The sequence below is a fragment of the Phascolarctos cinereus genome, unplaced genomic scaffold (genome assembly GCF_003287225.1).
Source record: "Phascolarctos cinereus isolate Bilbo 61053 unplaced genomic scaffold, phaCin_HiC Scaffold_5;HRSCAF=322, whole genome shotgun sequence".
Classification (NCBI taxonomy): domain Eukaryota; kingdom Metazoa; phylum Chordata; class Mammalia; order Diprotodontia; family Phascolarctidae; genus Phascolarctos; species Phascolarctos cinereus.
The window spans coordinates 414,818,095-414,835,581 of NW_027555958.1; the positions used below are offsets into that span (position 1 = coordinate 414,818,095).

The 17,487-nt window shown below is 36.8% G+C and overlaps 1 protein-coding gene across 1 annotated transcript in view; it reads left to right on the top strand.

Annotated features, from left to right (window-relative positions):
- SLC9C2 (solute carrier family 9 member C2 (putative)) overlaps positions 1-17,487 on the top strand; it is a 113,205-nt gene that overhangs the window by 27,689 nt on the left and 68,029 nt on the right. Inside the window, exons 10-13 of the mRNA XM_078155789.1 lie at positions 2,016-2,097; positions 10,535-10,705; positions 11,514-11,608; positions 16,840-16,937. Of these exons, the coding sequence (XP_078011915.1) occupies positions 2,016-2,097; positions 10,535-10,705; positions 11,514-11,608; positions 16,840-16,937 (446 nt within the window). The remainder of the gene's footprint in view (positions 1-2,015; positions 2,098-10,534; positions 10,706-11,513; positions 11,609-16,839; positions 16,938-17,487) is intronic.

Genomic DNA, 17,487 nt, shown 5'->3' on the forward strand with positions numbered 1-17,487 from the left:
TTGACCTCTGGCTCAGTTTCTTCATCTATAAAATGGGGATAATAATAGCACCTACCTCCCAGGATTGTTGTGAAGTTAAAATGGGATAACATTTGTAAGGTGTTTTGCAAATAATTTTGACTAATGAGATTAGTCAGAACTATTAATTTCCCTCCATTAAGAAGAAAGAAACTCAAAAGGAACTTTAAAATGTTGATAATATGAAAGGGCCTGTCTCTTAGTTTTTGTATTCACATTGACTTTGCATAAGAAATAATACCATTGATTATATAATTTTGGAGGTTGTGAAAAAATCAGATGTGAATGTATTATGGCAAAAAGACAAATTGTGAGCTAAGGGACATGGTATTGAGGAATTGTAGGGAGGAATATATTTTATTTATCTCTTTTGTTTTTACATTATCTTTATTTCTAGATATATTCTTCTCTCCTCTCTCCTTCGCCCCAAATAGCTAACCCTTGTACCAAAGAACAAAAAAGAAGAGGGGAAAAAAAGCAGGTCAACAAAAGCAACTCATTAATTATCCAAATTTGACAACACATGCCTTGATTAGAGGTGTTGGTCCATGAAATTGGGCTGACTACCTCATTTGCTGATACTAGATTTGGGAAACTCTTATCATCTGCAATAGTGAACAAGAATTCATTGAGCACCTACAATTTGCTAAATTACCCTCAATTCCAAGTCGAATGTTTTTTCTGTTCCTCTGCACTACCTCATTTTGGGAGAGGTATATACAAGGATGGTAATTTTATGCTGACACTCCTGAACTCTTTTGGAGGTTCCCACAGGAGCCCAGATGTACCTAGCGCTGGAATAAGAAGCAGGCTTAGCCTTATTTGATGCAATATAATGCCACAGTGATTTCTGGAGCCTTCCCTATGTCTGGGAATCACCACAACTTGCTTCTAGAACCTGTATGACCAGAGCAGCAGCTGCTGTTGGCCAGGAACTACCTTCCTCATTCTCTCTGTGGTTTGTACTGCTGGCAGCTGCTTGGGGCCCTTGCAATGCATACTGAGGGCTTGCCTCACTCTGATGGTTTGGCTGCCCAAAGACTACACTGTTCTGTGTGGATCTCCGTAGGCAAGAGTAACTAGGGAGTTTCATCATCATCACCCTGACAGAGAAAATATGTCTTTGAGGTAGTAAATAACTTCTGTACATCAACTATTATATTCAAAGAGGGAAGGGATAGGAACCAAACCTGGAATTTCATTGGTATAGTGGAACTTCCAAGTGAGGCATCTCTCTCTCCATATAGGTTAGTACTCAGTAATTTATGGTCTTAGACAATTATATAAAGCACTGAGATGATGAATAACTTGAACTAATCAATAAATCTATTAACAAGTATTTGTCAAGCACCTACTGTACTAGCTAGGTTGTTGGGAATACAAGTACAGGGAATGAAATGATCTCTACTTATGATGAGCTTATGTGCCAACAGGGGAGACAAGTATATATAAAATATAGATACAGAACAAATATAAAGTTAACATACATATATATTTAAAAGTGGTTAAATACAAGGTGCTGTGAGATGGAAGGAGCTAGCATTTGGAGTCTCAGCTTCATTCTAAAGGATATGACTTGCCCAGAGTCATACAGATAATAGTTATCAGAGATAGGACTTGAACCCAGATCTTCATGACCAGTTTTTTATCCATTCTGTCATAATGCCTCTATTCAGAGAGAAAAAATACTTTTGTGTCATACTATTGACTGGAAGAGAATTTTTTTTCTTTTTCTTTTTTCTTTTTTTGAGGCACTGGGGTGAAGTGACTTGCCCAGGGTCACACAGCTAGTGAGTGTTATGTGTCTAAGGCCAGATTTGAACTCAACTCTTCCTGAATCTAGGGCTGGTGTTCTATCCATTGCACCATCTAGCTGACTCTGGAAGATAATTTTTTAAAAAATCTAAATAAGATCCAAGTCTAGATTTCTCTATGACTGAATAATGATTAACCTTGGAAAAATTTTAATGATTTTTGCTTATTTGTTTATTTTTTAGTTTCTAATCTATGTACTGGCCATATCCGTATTGAGTATGATAATAAATTCAACCATGGTGACTCACTCAGCGATGACATTAGGTAAAGTATTGCAAATTTACAACAATTATCTTGGAAAAATAAGGCCAATAATGAGTCATTTTAGTAGAACACATGCTTGTTTAGTTATCATTATTCAAATAATATTATTGTATTATATAGGGTGATTGTTGGAATAACGCATAAATTAATCCTATGTGAGACTAAAGGAACAGTCCATGAAGTCTAATTGCCTGGTGATGCTGTGAGGCTGCTGCTCTGGGATGTGTAAGGGAGTAGGATGGACCCAGGAGAACCTGAGAGTAAGGGGATAACAAGGGAGGGCAAGAAACCTATTGACTCAACAGTCTATGGAAGTAATCTTCCTAGAATATCTCTGTTAGTTTCTGTTTAAATTTGTAAACTCATGCTTATGGGGAAACCCATGGTCTAACGACAAAATACCCCATTAATTTTATCTGGCTGACTACAAATATTTGCGAAAATGGAGATCTTTGACAGTAACAATTTTTGTATTAAAAAAAACATTTTTCATGTATACAGTCTATAATCATAATTATTTATTACAAAAGCATTATTGACAAGGTTACTTTTGCAGCCTAAGATTCACAAAGGGTAGGAAAGGAGATGGAGAAGACAAATGCTACCAATTTCCCAATGTTTATAAATGATAATAATCAGTCATTCAACAAGCATTCATCAAATACCTACTATGCCAAGCACAGGTAGGTACTGTGCTAAGCACTGTAATATAGAGATGAAATAATTCCTGTTCTTAAGGAGCTTGTATTATAATTGGAGGAGTGTTGGGTGGCAGACAATCCAGAGGGACATTCCACCTTTGAGAAGATACTGAGATACTGAAGAAAAAGGGGCAATACATGCCAGTGTGATAGTAAATAGGTTTTATTGGGGGAGCTTACTTACAAGGCTGGTCCTGTGCAGGGCAGGACAGTGGTAGATTTCCACTCCAAGCCTACGCCAAGCCAGATATTATATAGAAACAGATCAAAGAAGGCATACTGCTAAAAGATGGACCAGGGTCACATGCAAGTTTTCTTACGGAAAGGAGCTATTTTGCTGTTTACAATAACCATGGTACCCAAAGTCACATTCCCAGGCTCTTGCTCCCACCATATATACTCTATCCCTTGTGACCTGCTCATAAATTCTTTCTGATGGTATCTTCCCCAAAGATCCATGAGTGGTATATGAGAGGTTCCATTATCATGGTGGAAGCAGAGGAGTTCATTAATGAGCTACACTAGAGACACAATCCACAACTTCGAAATAAGCACAATCAGGAAAACAACAAAACCAACAGGAAAATCATCTGTTGAAATTTTCTTCCACTCTACCCCAAGGGAGGTGAAGAAAGAGTCTGTGGCATATGGTGATTATTGGAAGAACTGGATTTCCAGACTTAACTTATTACAGCCCAGCTGAATTTCTGAACTAAATTCAGAGACAAGGAAACATGGCTTCAGTGATTTTACCACATATTGGAGATGAAACAGAATAGAATCAATAACAAAATGGAATCAGAGTAATTTGATTTTCTCAATTTCCCCTTATTATCAATGGGAGACCTGTCACAATTTCCCTTGACTTATTAATGTAAGAACAAGAATATTGGTTAATCATAGTATGAACCATAGTAAGAATATCTAAAACCATGGACAATTTTTAGAGGAGATTTACATGTCACCGAGGTAACTAAGAAGGATCAGCAAATATAGATATTGTGAAACAAAAGCCAAAGTAATAAAATAAAGATCATCAACATGAACTATCATCATCTCCTTGTATTTTAGTAATCCACTCCCAATGTCCACTTAATCAACACAGTTCATCTTGGATTCCTGATATTCCATGTAGTCATCAGGTCTCTAAAAACATCTCCTAGATATTCTGGAATGGGTCTTGTTCTCAGACAGCTCTGAAGTGGTCTCTTCTTCAGTAAATTTGCATCTATGGTTCCATATTACTTGTGGATTTTTAGATGTTGCTGCTAAAATCCTTTACAAAATAGATCTCAATACAGTTTAGTACACCATTCTAAATTATACTTTTCCAATAATTAGTTCATGTGATGAAAACCAGCTCAAACCTATGGTTTTGATCTTGTCGACAATAGAGCTATAAGAAGAAAATCAAATTAGAATCCTATAGTTTACTTGAAACTTCAGAGAATTTAAATTTTTACATATCCCCTTAGAATCATAATACATTTGACTTATATAATAGTCTGATCTTGTTGCTTTCTCAAACTTTTCCGCTTCAATTCTAGTTTTCTTCCTTTAAGAGGAGTAGATTCTGATAAGGATCTAATCCTATATGTGAAAACATAGGTAACAAGACTCATTGTTAAGTAGATGCTTTCCACTCCTAAATTCCATGGTTACACAAATGAAGTTGAGAATAGTTTATATCAAATGAGTTGTCTAAAGCAAAACATGTTTAGTTGTTGACCATATTCAAATGGAATAGATATTATACAAACACTGATGACTACTCTTAGAAGTCCTTTAAGCAATGGGGACAGCTTTAAAGCAACTCTTGAGCAATTTGCATGTATGCTAGGACATGTTCTACATATAGATGTTAATCTCAGATTAAATAACAAACCTAAGTAAAATCATATTTCCCATTGCAATACAAGATGGTTCATAAGTTACTCTCCACTAAGATAACGGATTGCAATGAAATTCTATTCCTTAAAACAGAAGAATTTTCTGATGTTAACCTCACAAATTAATAGATTCATATCTTTGTTTCACAAGCTTCTTTATTTGTCCAATTATTCCCATATCATTCTGAAATATTTTAAGAACCTTATCTTCTACATGAATTTATAACTATGAACAGGCAGATGACAAGCCCAAGAACCCATTTATATAGTTACTTAGAGTATGGAATGACTACAAATTCAGATTGAAGGACAGTAAGATATTTTATACTTACATCTTCTTATAGTATCATAATGATAAACTTCCACAGTTTGCCTGCCCTGATAATAGAAATTTGCTATAAGAGGAAAAAGCAGGGAAATGACTACACCAGCATCAAAACTAGTCCTTCTGGCTTAAGCCTGAGGGCGCAGAGTGATTCAACACATGTACACCAGAATAAAACAAACTTAGCTTTGTTTGATTTCAGGTAAGAGTCACAGTTAGTAGCCAATTATATAGAAATTTTTCTCCTCATTTACAGGGTATTATAGTCAAATTTAGGATTAACCAGGTGGGAAATATTTCTGTCCAAAAGGAAGTAACACAATGGGGAAACAGTAAATAAGATCCTATCTTAGGCCATGCCAAGGTATCCCTTTGACTTTTCCCAGACATAGACATTCACAAGTAACAGTTTAGGATCACATTCCCTCTAAGCAGTTTATCTCTTGAATGGTGGATTCCTGACTTGTTGATCAATCAGACAATCGTACCTGAATGCAAAACTCAGAACAATATCAATTACAGTCCCAAGAGATTTTATCTTAAATAGCAAGTTTTGCTAATCACAGTTTAGGGCTGGATACGTTATCATTACTCTCATGTTTTTGCAATTGACAATAAAGGTTTACCAGGTCTCACACATAAAATGGTTTCACTTAGCGTTTTTCACCTGTTCTTTTTCTTCTTTTCCACAAGTTTAAACTCATTCTGGTGTAAAATTCAACAATTACATTCTGAAACTCTACTTAGTGACTATATGAACTACAAATCATCACATAAATCACATCTATATGGTAAACAAACTTGCAAATTCTCCCCTTCTTTTCAAGGAGTGAATGAAGAGGTCCCATCTTTCCAGTAAGTCAATTCATTGTTTAGGAATTTCACAGCCCTAACAGTCTCTTTCCTTGGGCTTATAATAATCTATGACCTTGCCCAAGTGGGTCCTTGTAAGTTTACAAACAAGGAGGTCTATTTTTGTACCTTTTCCCACACAGTGATTAGCAAATTTTTCTTCTCCTCCCACCCCATAATTTTCCCAGTTCCTGCTGAGCCTCATCACTCAATTGTGGCCCTACCTGGAAAGATTTTTCCCAGGCTATTACTGCTTATCTGTGGGGAATCAGAGTTCCTCCTGCTGCCTTTTGAATGCTGATATTCCCATGCAAATGCATTCAAGGCTATTTACTGCTAGTGCTTCTTTCATTTAAGCCTACTGGCAAAGATTTAAAGTGACAGTCTTGCATTTTTACCCCTCTGTCTTTTAGTACACATGAAACTTCTCTTTTAGAATTAGATTAAAGTCCTTCAAAACTGTACCTGTCTTGTTTCTTTGATATTCTGATCTGACACTTCCATTACCTTCCCTTATTCTTGGTTGTAATCTAGCTCCTTTGCCCTTGAGAATGTAAAAGTTGCTAAATCTCATGTTATCCTGACTGTGGCTCCATGATATTTAAATTGTTTCTTTCTGATTGCTTGCAATATTTTCTCTTTGACCCGGGGCCTCTGGAATTTGGCTATAATATCACTAGAAGTTTTCATTTTGAGATCTCTTTCAGGGGGTAATTGATGGAGTCTTTCAATTTCTATTAGATCCTCCAGTTTTAGGATATCAGGGCAGTTTTCCTTGATAATTTCTTGAACGATGATGATTGCTATCCCTGACTTGTTTTTATCTTCATCTGAAGCATAATAGTTTTTGCTCTGACCCCTTATTTCAGCTCTGTGTGCATCTTTATTTTTTCTGTGTTTCTTGTAAAGAACCTATTGTTGTAGTCAGCTGTCACACCAATTCTGCTATCCTCTTCCCTCTTATGTGTGAAGTCATCCCATTCACCTTTACATTTATGGTTGTTAATTGTGTATTTCTTTTTATTCTATTTTCTATTTTCATTTTTTCCCATCCACTCTTTAAAAATAGGAAGAGAGGGGCAGCTAGGTGGCACAGTGGATAGAGCACCAGCCCTGGAGTCAGGAGGACCTGAGTTCAAATGTGGCCTCAGACACCTAACACTCACTAGCTGTGTGACTCTGGGCAAGTCACTTAACTCCAAATGCCTCACCAAAAAAAAAAAAGAAGAAGAAGAAGAGAGTTGTGAGCAAGGAAGAGTATGCTCAGCACCATGCTCTAGGTTTGATGCAATCTGCTTTGGTACCTCTGCCCCTGTTCTCTTTCCCTCATTTAAAGCCAATCACAGGTTCATATCCCTTCTTTCTTTCCTTTTAAACCCCTCTTAGAAATTTACTCTTTATGGCTAAAGTTTGTTTATCCTTCCATTAATCTACAACTCTTCTTATTCTCTCATATCACTTCTACACTTTCCTTCCTATTTCCCTGTTTAACAGTATCCAGCTGTGTGTAATCTGCTATCCTTTGACCGGTTCAGAAAGTGAATGAGGTTCAAGTGTTATCTACTTCCTCTACTCCTTCCTACTTGTTTGTAGTTTTCAACTTACACACTCCAATTATTTAAGATAATTTCCCCCACTTTCCCCCCTCCTTTCCTGTATTCTAAGATAAAAAAAAATAATAAAAACACTCCCAAGCTCTCTGTCTTATCAAAATCCTTCTAAGCCCCCAGTGATAGTAGGTCTCTGAGGGAGCATAAGTATTACCTCCACACGCATACTACAATGTGAACAATTCATCCTTGTTTAGTCTCTTTTGGCTGCTTGCTCATATTTACCTTTTTATGTTTCTCTTGACTCCTTTGCATCTGATAGTTTCTAGTCAGTTCTGTTCTTTTCATCAGGACAGTTTAGAAGTCCTCTATTTCACTAAAGATCCATTTCCTCCCTTCCTGGATCATATTTAATTTTTCTAGCTAAATTATTCTTTGTTTAAGCCAATTCTTTGCCTTTTGGAATGTCATATTCCAAGCTCTCCCCTGTTTTATAGAGGTGTTTTCTAAATCTTATGCAATCCTCACTGTGATTCCTCAGTATTTCAGTTCTTTCTTTCTGGCTGCTTGCAGTACTTTTTATTTGACCTGGAAGCCCTGGATTTTGGCTACAATATTCCTGGGAGTTTTCATTTTGGGATTTCTTTCAAGGAGTGACCAATGGATTCTTCTCTTTTCATTTTGCCATCTGGTTCTAAGGGAGCTGGGATGTGTTCTGTTATGATTTCTTGAAATGTATCTAGGCTTTCTTTTTATTCATGATTTTTATATAGTCCAAGGATTCTTAAATGATATCTCCATTATCTGTTTTCCATATCAGTTATTTTTGATATGAGGTACTTGGTCTGCTCTAGGTGAAGTCAGGGCACTGCCCTGGTCTGAACTCTGTACATTCCTGACCTGGGTTTGGGTTTAGGTGACACAGCTATGGGCTTGAATTTGGCTGGAACTTCAGGTTGCTGCTAGATTCAGCCACTGTTGGACAGATTTAAGCTATGCAAGTTCAGAGCCACAGAACTGTAGGATTCCCTTTAGTCTGGGCTTCTTACCCAAGTTATTCTGCTATAGGCTTCCAACTAGGCTGGGGTCAGGATCCTGGGGCCAGAGCAACACATCTACTGCTCACTTCTGTCCTTGTTCCTTGCTCAGTGTGCGTAATCTTATTGCAAACAATCCTTGCCTTAGAATAAAACCCCTGTGCAGAGGTCACTCTGAGCATTCCTTTCTCTGGTACTCCACCATTTGGCATAGACGCCTTCCTCAGTCTGTACTGGATTTATCACCCAGCTTTGGTACTAAACTGCCAGCGAACATTTGTATTTTGTTCATGGCTAGACCCTGTCCTCAGTGTCTACAAACTTCTCTGTCTGTCTCTTTTTGCTGACTTGGGCTAGAAAAATGACTCACAGTGATTTTTTTTCTTGAATTTCTCATCAGGCCTTATTTTGGCACATTAAATTGTGGGAGAGAGATGGATTGTACTACTTCCTTCTCTACCATCATCTTGGCTTGTCTTACCTCAGTGCCTTTCCCCCTATACTAAACTAGTGACAGCTATTTATGTAGTTTGTTTGTGTTTATGTAGTTATGTAGTTTAGGTTTACAAAATAATTCTGTCAATAACTCTGTCCAGTAGTTAGTGTCAATATTATGACTCCCATTTTATAGCAGAAGAGATCGAGGTGCAAAGAAGTGAGGTTATTTACCTATAGTCATATACCTAAGTGGCAAAACAAGAATTCGCACTCACATCTTTTGACTCTTAAGGCCAGTGATCTTTCCATCACACTAAAGTTCATTCTAGTGACAATGTTATTAAAGGGAACTTTGAAAAGGAAAAAAGAGAGTACAAGAGGACACCATGAAGCCTGAATGTGATGGGTTAAAAGTAAAAGAGGATGAGTTCCATTGTCTTTGCTTAGATGATGACAATTGGAGAATGAGTTATAGATTGTTTGTATACATGCATAGGAGGCTTTATGATTTTTGGTTTTGTTTTGTGTTAGCTCATATTGGTTTAGTTAATTCATTTCCTTCTTCCCCACCAGGTACCTCTTTTACTAGCTGCCCTCTGCTACTTGTAACAGTAGCACAGAGCCTCTCCAAGTTTGGGGGTTGGGGCAAAATGCTTTAATTTCCCTTGTCCCAAGGGTAGCTCTGTATTGGAGAGATATTGTGAAGGTAGAAATAGCATACTTTAGGAATTATTGGATATAAAGAGTGAAGGAGAGTAGAGAATCAAAAATGACTTTAATGATTTGGGTGCCTAGAAGGTTGGTGGGAGCATTGGAAGGAATAGGGAAGTTTGGGATGGAGGGCTGCTTTTTGTGTGTGGGGGAGGGGAAGATGATGAATTTGATGTTAGTCATGTTGAATTTGAGTTGATTGGAGGAGGTAGAAGTAAGGATTTGAAACTAAAACTTGAGTAAGCTTAAGAAAAACTCTGACACATTACCTTAAGTCTCTTAACCTCCCATTATTATAAACTATAAAATGTTTTCTATAAACATTAACTATAAAATGAGAAGATTATGGAATTAGTTGGACTTTGAGGTCCTTTCTAGATCCTTGATCCTATGTATTTGGAAGTCTTCCACATAAAGGAGATAATTGAAACTATAAAGATAGAAGTACTCTTCAAAGTAAAGAGAGAAGAATCCAGGATAAGAGTTGGACATTTAAGGAATATATACACATATACGTGCATACATGCATGTATATGTACATGTACACACATACATACACACATGCATGCACACACATATATGATTTGACAACATGGAAAATAGTTCTGATACAGAGAGAAAAACCTGGGCAGGAAATCAGGACATAGGTAGACATATTCCAGTCCTGATTGCCACTGAATTACCATGTTATTTTGACCCAATTACTTCTCTGTAAAATTATTGGATTAGATAGCCTCTGAGATCCTTTTGAGTTCTAAGATTCTGTGTACATGTATGCATGTCTTCATTCGCAACTTGAGCCCGAAGATTGTGTGTGTGTGTGTGTGTGTGTGTGTGTGTGAGATCTCCAACATTCGCCATTTAATCGTGTGACCTTTCACTTTTCCTTGGCACTATGGATACTATTTTAGAGGTATTTTTCTTCTTTTCACAGGTCTTTGTGTTATTTCCCTCCCAAGACAAATGGCAATGCAAAATGCCATTCTACACATACAAGAGGTGATAGAGAATGCAATTATATTATCTAAAACAGAAAACATTTTGACAAATATTATTTGGTCCACAGTAGAAGAGAAAACCAAAATTGATTACCCTAATATTGTGAGTCATGTTATTTTTCAGAAATAGTGTTTCTTTTTTTCTTTGCTTAGTCTGACCTTCCTTGTTTACTGTGAAGTAATGAGTTGGTTCTGATTATTTGGACAAAATAGATATGATGAAACTGGACTTTGAGGAAAGAGGCTTGCCTGACAAAGTACCAATAGGCCAAGTATTCAGCGACAAGAGAGTGTTTTAGGGGAAAGTCCGAATTTGGTGGATAGTGATATTTAATGTCCAGAAAAAAAATTGTGTGTGTTAGAGTTGGAGTCAGGAAAATCTATATTTAAATGTCGCCTCACATCCTTACTATAGCTTCTTCATCTTTAAAATGCAGTTACTAATAGCAACTACTTCACAGGATTTCAAACGAGATAATCTACATAAAGAACTTAAAACTATGTAAATGGCAGCTATGGTTATAATGTTTTGGTTGCATTGGAGTTCCAAGAGACCTCATGGTCAAGAGAAAACTATAGTTTTCTGTGGAGGGGAGAGAAAAGACAGCCGATTTGTAGAAATGTCTGTGGAAGCACTGGTTTTCCACTAGCCTCACTATTGAGTATCTTCATCATTCTAATCACTGAAAAGAAGACTTTCTATTTTGGACAATACTTTCCAGTTGAGGGGTCAGCCCAATTTCAACAACTTCACTTCCTTTGCTCTTTATTGAGTGCAATGATTTGCCAACTTCTTCATAATTTCTACAGAGCATGTTTCAGATGTGTGCATACATGTTTTTACAAATACGCCTTTATGGATAATTTTTGTCTTTATGTCAGTGTATGTTTGTTTTTAAACTTAGGTGCCTACAGATCATTTTTCTGAAAATACTGAAAAAAATGATTTATCTCCAACAGATGAAGATTTAATGGAAGAGGCCAGATTGCATGTAGCTATAATACAGATGGTAAGGATTGCCCATAATAATCAGATTGATATGATTTTCTTTCTTTAAATGGCTTTTTTATTTCTCAGTACTTTCAAGTGATCCAAAGAGCTATTTGTCTTTGAATACTAAATATTTGATTTTACCTTCATTCAGAATTAATTTTAAACCTATATGCTGTAGAGTGTAAGGTTTATTTAAAATTCTAAGCAGGGGCAGCTAGGTGGTGCAGTGGATAGAGCACTGGCCCTTGAGTCAGGAGGACCTGAGTTCAAATCTACCTCAGACACATGATATTCACTAGCTGTGTGACGTTGGCCAAGTCACTTAACCTTGATTGCCTCGCATTAAATAAAATTCTAAGCAGTTCTATTTTTAAAATTCAATTTTATTTTATTTTCAGTTCCAAATTCTCTCCCTCTTTCCTTGTCTTACCCTACCCATTGAGAAGGCAAGAAAAACAAAACTCAATACAAATATATATAATTATGCAAAACAAATTCCAACATCAGCCATGTTGAAAGAAAGAAAAAAGAAAGAAAAGAAATATGTATTCTTAAGTCCATCAGGTCTCTGTCTTGAGATAGATAGCATATTTCATTATGAATCTTTTGGAACTGTGGTTGGTTATTGTGTCAGAGTGTGTAAGTCTTTCATAGTTGATTGTCTTTTTAATATTGTTGTTATTGTAGAAATTGTCCTGGTTCTGCTCACTTCATTTTCCATCATTTCATACAAGTCTTTCCAGGTTTTTCTTAAACCATCCTCTTCATCATTTCTTAATACATAATAGTATTCCATCACATTCATATACCATAACTTGTTCAGCCACTCCCTAGTTGATGGGCATGCTATCAGTTATCAATGCTTTGCCACCACAAAAATAGCTGCTATAAATATTTTTGTGTACATTGGTCCTTTTCCCCTATCTTTGATGTCTTAGTAGTATTATCACTGGATCAAAGGATACCAGAGTTTAATAGATTTTTGGGCTTAGTCCCAAATTGCTTTCGAGAATGGCTGGACCAGTTAACAGCTCTACCGACAGCACATTAAATAAAGTGCCTGTTTTCCCATGGCCAATCCAGCATTTGTCATTTTCCTTTTTTGTTAACTTAGCCAATCTAATGGCCATGAGTTGTACTTCAGAGGTGTTTTAATTTGTACTTCTCTAATCATTAGTGATTTAGAGCATTTTTATATGGCTATTGATAATTTGGATGTCTTCCTCTGAAAACTACTTATTCATATCTTTTGGTGTTGTTGTTAAGTCATTTTGGTCATGTCCAACTTTTCATGACCCCATTTGGGGTTTTCTTGGCCAAGATACTGGAGTGGTTGGACCTTCCAGTTAATAGCTTGAATTAATTTCTTTAAGTATTGACTGATTTGATCTGCTTGCTGTCTAAGGGACTTTGAAAAGTCTTCTCCAGAATTACAGTTTGAAAGTGTCAGTTCTGTGACTCTCAGGTTTCCTCATAGTCCAACTCTTACAGCCATACATTGCTACTGGAAAAACTATAGCTTTGACTCTACAGATCTTTGTTGGCAAGGTGACGTCTCTGCTTTTAGGTATGCTGTCCAGATTTGCCATCATTTAATTTCATGGTTATAGTTAGTGTCTGTAGTGATCTTTGAGCCCAAGAATGTAAAATCTGATACTGGCTCCATTTCTTCTCCCTCTATTTGTCAGGAAGTGATAGGACCAGTTGCCAACATCTTCATTTTTTTTATTTTAAGCTTCAAGCTAGCTTTTACATTCTCCTCTTTTCACCCTGATCATAAAGCTTCTTAATTCTTATTCACTTTCTGCCATCCAAGTACTTTAGACTGTTTGTAATTATGTTAAATTAAATTAACCTCTTTCTGTTGGATTTAGTTAATCATTTATATTTTATAACTGGTTCAAAGATTTCAGTACCCCTCTGCATAGTGAATTATCATATTGTCCCAGAATAAAATCACCCCTGGATGCCATATAAGAATGTGCCAGGACAAATTAGTTTTTGAGGCAGGCATTTTAGAGTTTGCAAGTCACTTAACAGATATTATCTCATTTTATCCTCACAACGACTCTGGGAGGGAGGTACTATTGTTATTATCCACATTTTACAGTTAGGGAAACTGAGTTAGACTTAGGTGAAGTGACTTGCTCAGAGACATACATGAAGAAGAAAGTAAGTTTATGAAGTCAAATTGGACCTCAGGTCTTCCTGAATCCAGATCCAGCGCTCCATCCACTGTGCCATCTTGCTTACCATCATTTCAACATTTGGTTACCATTTCGTAGGTACCTTATTCTCTCGCTAGATGACTAGTTTACCTCCTTTCTCAATTGTACATCTCCTGGGTGTCATAGCTTTTATATCAATTCATATGCACAAGTCATCATGGATGTTTAACAGTTTACTTACATCTATCATGCCTCTTTCCATCACCCTTGGGGTCACTTGTTACTTGGATTCTTTGGAGATTGTGGTGTTCCATGGTTTGCCAACTTTTTACAGTACAGTCAATGTTAGTTTTAAATAGATTTATTATTTTATGGATTTGTTATTTATTATTGGGATTGTTGAAAGTGCCCAGTTTTCTAGTGTGATCCAACCTCAAAGCCAGAGAGGTGTTGCAGTGATACAGCACAAGATTTGGTTCCAGGAAGACCTGACTCCAATACTTACTAGCTGTGTGACCCTGGGCGAGTCACTTAACCTCAGTTTGCCTCAGTCTCTTCATTTGTAAAGTGGGGGTAATAATAGTACCTACCTCCCAGGGTTATAGTATGGATCAAATGAGATAAGATATAAAGTACTTTGAAAACCTTAAAGCACTATATAAATGCTGACTATTGTTATTATTATCATCATTAACCTAACTTCTTCCTTTTGTTCAAATGTGAGCCTAGTTCTTTGTTCATCTCTAGTGCCCGTCTAACATATATGTGCTAATACAGGGGACCAGTTAAATGAATTGCCCATCCAACTCTATATCATGATCTAGGCAACAGGCATTTTTGATCCATCACTAATTCAGTAATAATACGCCACTTCCCATCCAGGCCATCTTACCATCTACCTGCAGCTGCTTCTCCCTACCTGTACTAGCATCTTCTATAGTAAACCTCAACCTCAGCACTCCAGGCTTCTTGGTTACATTTAAACTTAATTGAGTCTTACAAAACAAATAAAAAATATATTCTAGATTCTCCCTTGTGCTCATTTTTGCCATAGGAATTGAGGTCATAGGGCTTGTCAAACAGGTCTGACTGGTGTCACATTGCTATCTTGATTAAGTTGGAGGGTATTTCCCCCAGTGTGCCTTGGCAGCATGGCCAATAGAAACAGATCCCATAAAGGTACCATCTGTTACTGATTTTTTTGCCTACTTCTTCTGAGGACTTGCAAGAGTCACAAAGGAAACAATTCTTCTCTGGCCACCATGGCTGCTAAAATGACAAAATGATTCTTTATTTCCTGTTTATGGATATTATTTTTGCTCCCCAACCTTCCCTCTGTCACGGCAACAGGGTTGAGAGTGACATAGAAAGAACTCAAATTTATCTAGGTATTTTGTTGGCCTACATAGCGCCAGAGAGAAGTTATGAGACTCAACCTTGCAATGCAAAACAAAACAAAACAAAAACAGCTAAAATTCCTCCCAGAAACACTAGCTTCTTCATTATAAGTAAGGCACATCCCTTCTTCTCATCGCTTTGATCCTTATAGTCCTTGTTTTCTCCATATCCTCTCCAGATGTTGTCCTAGATGTCCTACTTCTGTTATTTACACTTATTATAATATTATTGTCATGGCCTTGCACCAAGCCAGTCTAGCAATGAATATAAATTTCTCCATTATCCTGGTGACAGTTTTATTGTGCTTGTATATTGATGCCTTAGTTCACTTCCTGGCAACCCCAACCTGGAACCTGTTAATTTGGTCTTGTGGTTCTCAGGGGTTCCTGTTGCTGTCCAGTAATCCTGTTGAGTTAGTTCCCTTTTGCCCTTTCTCCCCTTCCTTAAGATAAAAATGCTTGAGGGAAATAGTGAAGTTATAGAATCCTAAGTAATATCAATAACACTGAGTCTAACAAGTTGTTTCTAAATATTATTGAGACTCAAATCCCTCAATCTGGTTTCACCTTTATTGAAAATTTTATTGACATGTTTGCCTATTATTTAGTATCATATACTTGAGATATTTTTCAATTATAAAATTATATATTAGCATTGTGGATAGTTACTTGTGGGAGATACAATTGGACATGCCAGTTTTCAAATGGGAAGAGAAAGTATGTCTGCTCTGAGCACAGGAGTAAGTATGAGAGATTCTCGAGATGTTAATGTTACAGCCACGATGAGATGCACAGAGAGAGTCTATGCTAGACCTAAAGGTAGATTGAGAGGTAAACAAGGCAACTTCACCCAAGGGGAGAACTGGGCTTAACCAATAACTAGTGAGTGAGCACCTTTGACTATTATAGAGACTTAGAAGTGAGGCAGGGCTAGAATGAGGACAAGCTTGAGTTGAGATTAACATCAAGAATGGAGACAAATTGAACTCTGGAAATGGGGCCAATCAATCTCTTTTTATCTATCTGTCTGTCCATCTGTTTTTCTCTTGTAGGGCAAAATTTTTATAGTCTGTATATTAATTAATTATAAAGATAAAATCCAAATATTAAATTAAACTAATAGGAAGAAGGTCACATCCCTAACCATCTATTGGAGCAGAATATCTCCTGGAGACTGTGTGTGTGTGAGTGAGAGAGAGAGAGAGAGACAGAGAGAGAGAGAGAGAGAGAGAGATCTAATAATAAGTAACAAAAAAAACCCTGCTTAGGGTGATCTGGGGTTCAGCTGCAAAGGCTGTCCTATTTCTGCCTGGATTATTCCTTCATATAGAATCTTCAAGCATCTCTACACTCAATAGCAAAACAAAGAGAGACTCACGAAAGTATGCATGATTGCTGGTTATTTTATTTACTTCTTATTCAGTTCAAAAAAGCATGTATTAGTACATAACATACCTATTATGTGCTAGACATTATGATAGGTTCAACGGATACAAAGATAAAAGTAAAACTATCCCTGCCCACAAAGGGCTTACATTTTATTGAGATGATGAAGGATACCTGTACTTAGTATCTCATAAAATTCTTTCATTGGGTCAAGACTGCTAGCACATTACATTCATGCTTTATTTACTTATTTAATTGTTTTGTTAATAATTGGTGTTGTTTAAATTGATGTTTAGAGTAGCTTTGAAACACAGTATAAAGACGGAAGCCTCACAGAAGCAGCAGCCCGGATATTAATTGGAGCATCCAAAAACTATGGGATTGTCCAAGGAAAGTAAGTGTTCCATGTACTTAATGTGCAAATCCTTAATCAAATGCATGTCTCTGCAAAATTGAGTATTATAATACACTACTGACTTGGGCTTTTGTAAGGAATATGCTTTGTGTATTGAAAAGTATGATGAAAATGTGAGCTGTTTTTATTGACATCTACAAGGGAGCAAAATGTTCAGATTGGAGCCCCAAATGTCTGTGATTGAAAAGCAAAACAAGACCTTCTTCATTCACTTCACCCCACCTTCTATTTCTATTCTGGCCAGAAACTCTGAGGGTTTTTCCTGCCCAGACTGGTTTTTTTATGAAGGCAAACCAGGCCATCTTTTGCCTCAATTCTTACCTATCCTTTAATTACTGAATGGACATTGCCTCAGACAAACTAAAACTTGGGAAAGATCTTAGCTTAAAAAGGCCAAGATCTCCCACTGCATCTGGAGCTATCGCCAGTCATCTTGACCTATGCCTTGCCACTTGACTCTGATGACTGGAGGAAAGAGTGAGGCTGATGACTTTGCACAGCTCTACCTCACTTTAAATCCAATTCCTTT